At 42.7% G+C, this 4,490-nt stretch overlaps 1 protein-coding gene across 1 annotated transcript in view; it reads right to left on the bottom strand.

Annotated features, from left to right (window-relative positions):
• Positions 1-1,625: 1,625 nt before the first annotated feature.
• klhl3 (kelch-like family member 3) overlaps positions 1,626-4,490 on the bottom strand; it is a 15,106-nt gene continuing 12,241 nt past the window's right edge. Inside the window, exons 11-15 of the mRNA XM_024284116.2 lie at positions 3,628-3,729; positions 3,427-3,555; positions 2,582-2,722; positions 2,370-2,513; positions 1,626-2,299 (exon numbers count right to left, since the gene is read on the bottom strand). Of these exons, the coding sequence (XP_024139884.1) occupies positions 2,271-2,299; positions 2,370-2,513; positions 2,582-2,722; positions 3,427-3,555; positions 3,628-3,729 (545 nt within the window). The 3' untranslated portion in view covers positions 1,626-2,270. The remainder of the gene's footprint in view (positions 2,300-2,369; positions 2,514-2,581; positions 2,723-3,426; positions 3,556-3,627; positions 3,730-4,490) is intronic.

Raw genomic sequence — 4,490 nt, 5'->3', positions numbered from 1 at the left:
GAGACGTAAATGAGACAGAAAGGAGATCTCATCTTCAATTTTGCTTTGCTATGGGAAGGCTCGGCAAGTCAAATTTTCAAAACCTGAGCCTTAAAAATGACCTTCCCCAGTAGGCTCAGCTTCAGAAAAGTAACATCTACAGATTCTGGTTCCTCAAATATCAAATGAAATCCTGAACTTGTTTAGTTGGACCCTCAATGCGGATTTCTGGGTGTGCTGTAGGTCATATTTAAAAAAGTTTGATTGAACAGGAGAGAAAAGAGGCGAGTCAAGCCTAAAGGATCCTCTACTAATGAGACTCTTATTTTTAAAGCCATCCTCACAGTTGGTTTACATTTCTTGCTACAAAGTGGCCAAAAAAACGGCGAAGCGGGGTCAGAGAAGACCCTTCAGGATGAAGGAGTTCTGTTCTTCATCCACGCTGAGACAAAGCTCCCTCTACTCCTCAGTCCTGAACCCCAATGCATCATGGATATTCCTTCACCAAAGATTCGGGTGTTGAATGGACCGGTACGGAGCTGCGGGCGTGACAAGTGTTCCCGCAAATGTAACATTTTCTGCACATGATTTTGTGCTCAAGAAAGATTCCTACTTCAATTTTTACTGCTAACTTGTGAGCACAAAATGCAAATAAAATGTTAATTTGTGCATGGAAAATATAACGATTTATGTACACAATATTCTAATAAAATGCAAATGTATGCATGCCAAATATAATAATTTGAGGGCATAAAATCATAAAATCGCAAAATATAAACGTGCTAATTAAATAAAAATAAAAGTCACTTTCATATTTTTAGCAAAAGTTTTCAATAAATTTGATCCTTTTTACCTTTATTTTCCTGGAGATCCGACACAGTTAACAGCAGCTCACTGACCGCAGTGATAATATAATAATTCAAATTAAATGCTCATTTAGCAAAATATTAACTTGTGTTCACAAAATCCTAATAGAATGCTAATTTGTGGATTGAAAATTATAAATTTGGCACATAGTGCTAAAAAAGTTCATTTGTTTACACAAAAATATTAATTTATATGCAAGAATTGTTAATCTTATATTCATTTACGCCCAAAAAACTTATAAAGTGCTAATTTGTTTGCACAAAATGCTAATGATTTATGCATGCAAAATAACAATTTGTGTTCATAAAATATTAATAGAATCCTAGTTTATGTATGGAACATACATGAACAAAATAATAAAATATTTGTGTTCAAAAAATGCAAGTAAAATGCCAAGTTGTGCATTGAAAACTATGTGCACAAAAAAATGCTGCAACTCCTGTGGTTGTTCTAGGTTTAGCTTTAGATGCAGGTGGAGGTGTGGTTAGGCCTCACCTGATGACACAGGAAGTGGACTCCACCATCACTGTGACATCATTTATGCTCATTTAGAGAAAGTTTCTCAAAAGTTTATCTCAGTGTCTTCAAAAATCGACATTTAGTAAACTAACTGAAAAGTTATTCTAAACGTAGAAGAACTTTTCTGAATTATGATGATCATCACAGATCTGACTCCTCCCCTCCTTGAGGATCTGAGTGGACTGACCCTCCAGTTCCGGTTTGTCTTGTGATCATGTTCGTTTCGTCTTTTCTGATCTTTGAAGTCACCAGACGGAATAAAAAATAATAAAGAGTTTCTTTATATGAACAGATACATGGAATCAGTTTAACAGAAACAATAAATACGGTCAGAATCTTTACAGCTGATCCTGTACAGTGCACTTTGACAAAAAAATAAAAAACTGTGACTCAGCATTAAAAGCGTCTTCAGTTTTGGCCTCTCAGGTTAAAAACTGACAGCAGGTCAGCGGCTCAGACAGGCAGGAGCAGCCGGTCGGTCTGCAGCGCTCAGTGCAAACGGATCAGAGCTTCAGCTCCTCAGTGGTCATGAAGGTCATCAGAGCAAACAGAACCTCAGCTTTCCTCCCAGATGGAGCAGAGCGATGAGTTGGCATGTTTTCGTTTGGGTTTCCTGTTCCTGTGTCAGCCAATCACGAGCCAGCGCTGCCGACATGTGTCCAGGTTAGCCTCGCACCGTCATGATTGTTGGTCCGGGAGCTCCGCCTGACCCCCACCTTCCAGGTCCAGCTGGTCAGCTGTATGTGCTTGGCATTTGGAGAAAGTCTCAAGTCCTGCCGCTGCACCACAGCAGCATCCTCCTAGGAGGTCACATCAAAGCCCCCAAAATTGGAGCTGCAGCTTCGATCGGGCGACGTGGAGCTTCAGTCAGACGTCTGAAGGGTGGATGCAGGCGGCGCCCCGGGTCAGAGCGGCTTGTCGATCACCGCCACCCCTGCAGGGGGAGGGGCAGGAGGGTAAATGTGGGAGCAGGGCTCCTGGCGGTGGCGTGAAGCCCGACTTACCTGCGTAGCTGCGGCCGTTGCTCATGTTGGTTGGAATGAGGCTCCACTTATCTGTGGCGGGATTATAGAACTCCACAGAGGAGAGGTTGCAGGAGCCGTCGTCTCCTCCGATCACGTACAGGAGTCCGTTTACGGCGCACACGCCTGAGGAACCAGACGGGGGTCAATAAAAACGTCACAGGAGGTCGTGGAGAAGTGGGAGAGGAGCTCACCCGCGTTCCGTCGACACATGTTCATGTCACAGACCAGCCTCCACGTGTTGCTCTGGGGGTCGAACACTTCCACGCTCTTCCTCACCAGAGGGCCGTCGTGACCTCCTGCGGCGTACAGCAGGCCGCCCAGCACGCCGACGCCTGCAGGAGAGACAACCTCCTTCAGACGCACAGAATTCACCAACCGATTAACCACAGCGTTTTTATTAAATAACATTTAATTTGACAGGAAATCAATCATGAGATCCTGTTTAATTTATTTATTTAGATAAGGAGCTCTTCAAACTGCGGCCCGTGGGCCGGATTTGGCCCTCCTCCACATTTGGCCCGGCCCCCCAGACACTATCAGATACGCCGATCGAGACCCACATAGAACGCTTAGCTAATATTTCAGCCATATGCTAGCCGTTTTGGCTAATTTTGGCATTTTTCAGTTTTTTAGGCTAATTTGGAGCTTAGCTAATATTTTAGCTTTATGCTACTTGTTTTGGCTAAATTGCACATTTTACAATTTTTTTAGCCTAATTTGGCATGCAGCTTATATTGTTTCAAATACCTTTTATTATTTACGTAAAATTGCTTTAAACCGCGTCCAGCTGTCATCACTGCGGTTCTAAATCGTATAAACCTGAAGAGACTCTGAACTACTGAGAGACTTGACATGCGTCATGAATGAGTCAGATTTGGTAGACTAGAAAATCCAGTAGTTTTCCAAAATAAAACTTCCTAAAATGGAAAAAAATGTTGGTTGTTGTTCTTTTCTCACTGTGGGTCAGTACCTATGACCGGTACCGGACCACGGCCCGGAGGTTGTGGACCGCCGTCCTACTTCACATTAGAAGTACCTGCTCCACTTCTCCGTGTGCTCATGTCAGCCACGTAGCACCACTGATCGGAGACCGGGTCGTACTCCTCCACCGTACTGAGACACTGTCGCGACGCTCCATCGTACCCCCCCACTGCATACAGCTTACCTAAACACACACAGACAGCATGTGGGATTTGGTTTATCCAAACTGCATGCTCGTCACTGGACTCGTGCTCACCATCAACCACCCCCACGCCCACACTGCTGCGCCGCGTGTTCATGGACGCCACATACAGCCACTCGTTGGTTTTGTGGTTGTAAACCTCCACAGTCGACAGACCTGGAAGATGGAAACAGAGACCGATAAAGACCGAGGCGCTGCTTCTGGATCCTGCAGAGCCACAAGAGGAACATCTGTCAGATGTGTGAGAACCACTTCATGTCTGTTTGAAGGAAAACCAGACACATCCAGTGAAACAAAGGGAGTCAAACGCGGAACGCTGTACTTAACACCACGAAGCAGAGGTTTGTCTCCGACCTGATCGGACTAAAAACTAAAACACAACTAAACTAAAAACTACAACCATAGATGGAGTCTGTGAAAGCATTTATCTAAAGGACATAGAAGTACACCTTAATCCAGAAGAAGACAGTTCTAGCAAAAAACTGTGTGTGCATTTTAGACCACAAATAGTTACTTTAAAAATATTTCCTTAAAGAGTTTGGAAAATTCATGCTTATGAGTTTATAAAAATGTTAATTTAGTCAGCAATGTATTTTTTTGGTCAACCGGGTGTTAGCATTAGTCATCCAATGGAAATTTCATGAAGCATTAGCATCACGCTAGCAGACTTTAGCTTTATGTGCTAAATTGATTTATATTTTTATGAATTGATTATTGATCTGTTATGCTTAAACTGATTCAAATCGATTAATCAATTTTATTAACCCCGCCATGGTGTTAAAGCTGTAAAACTCCTACTTCACTTAATAGACTTTTAAACATTTTTGACTTTTCTCTCTTTGACTTTTACTCTCGAAGTTCAAACCTTCATAGAAAAGTGTTATATTTATGTGGATTTAACAAACGGAACACATTCT

The sequence above is a fragment of the Oryzias melastigma genome, linkage group LG10 (genome assembly GCF_002922805.2).
Source record: "Oryzias melastigma strain HK-1 linkage group LG10, ASM292280v2, whole genome shotgun sequence".
In the NCBI taxonomy this organism is placed as follows: Eukaryota; Metazoa; Chordata; class Actinopteri; order Beloniformes; family Adrianichthyidae; genus Oryzias; species Oryzias melastigma.
This window is presented reverse-complemented; position numbering and strand designations above follow the sequence as displayed.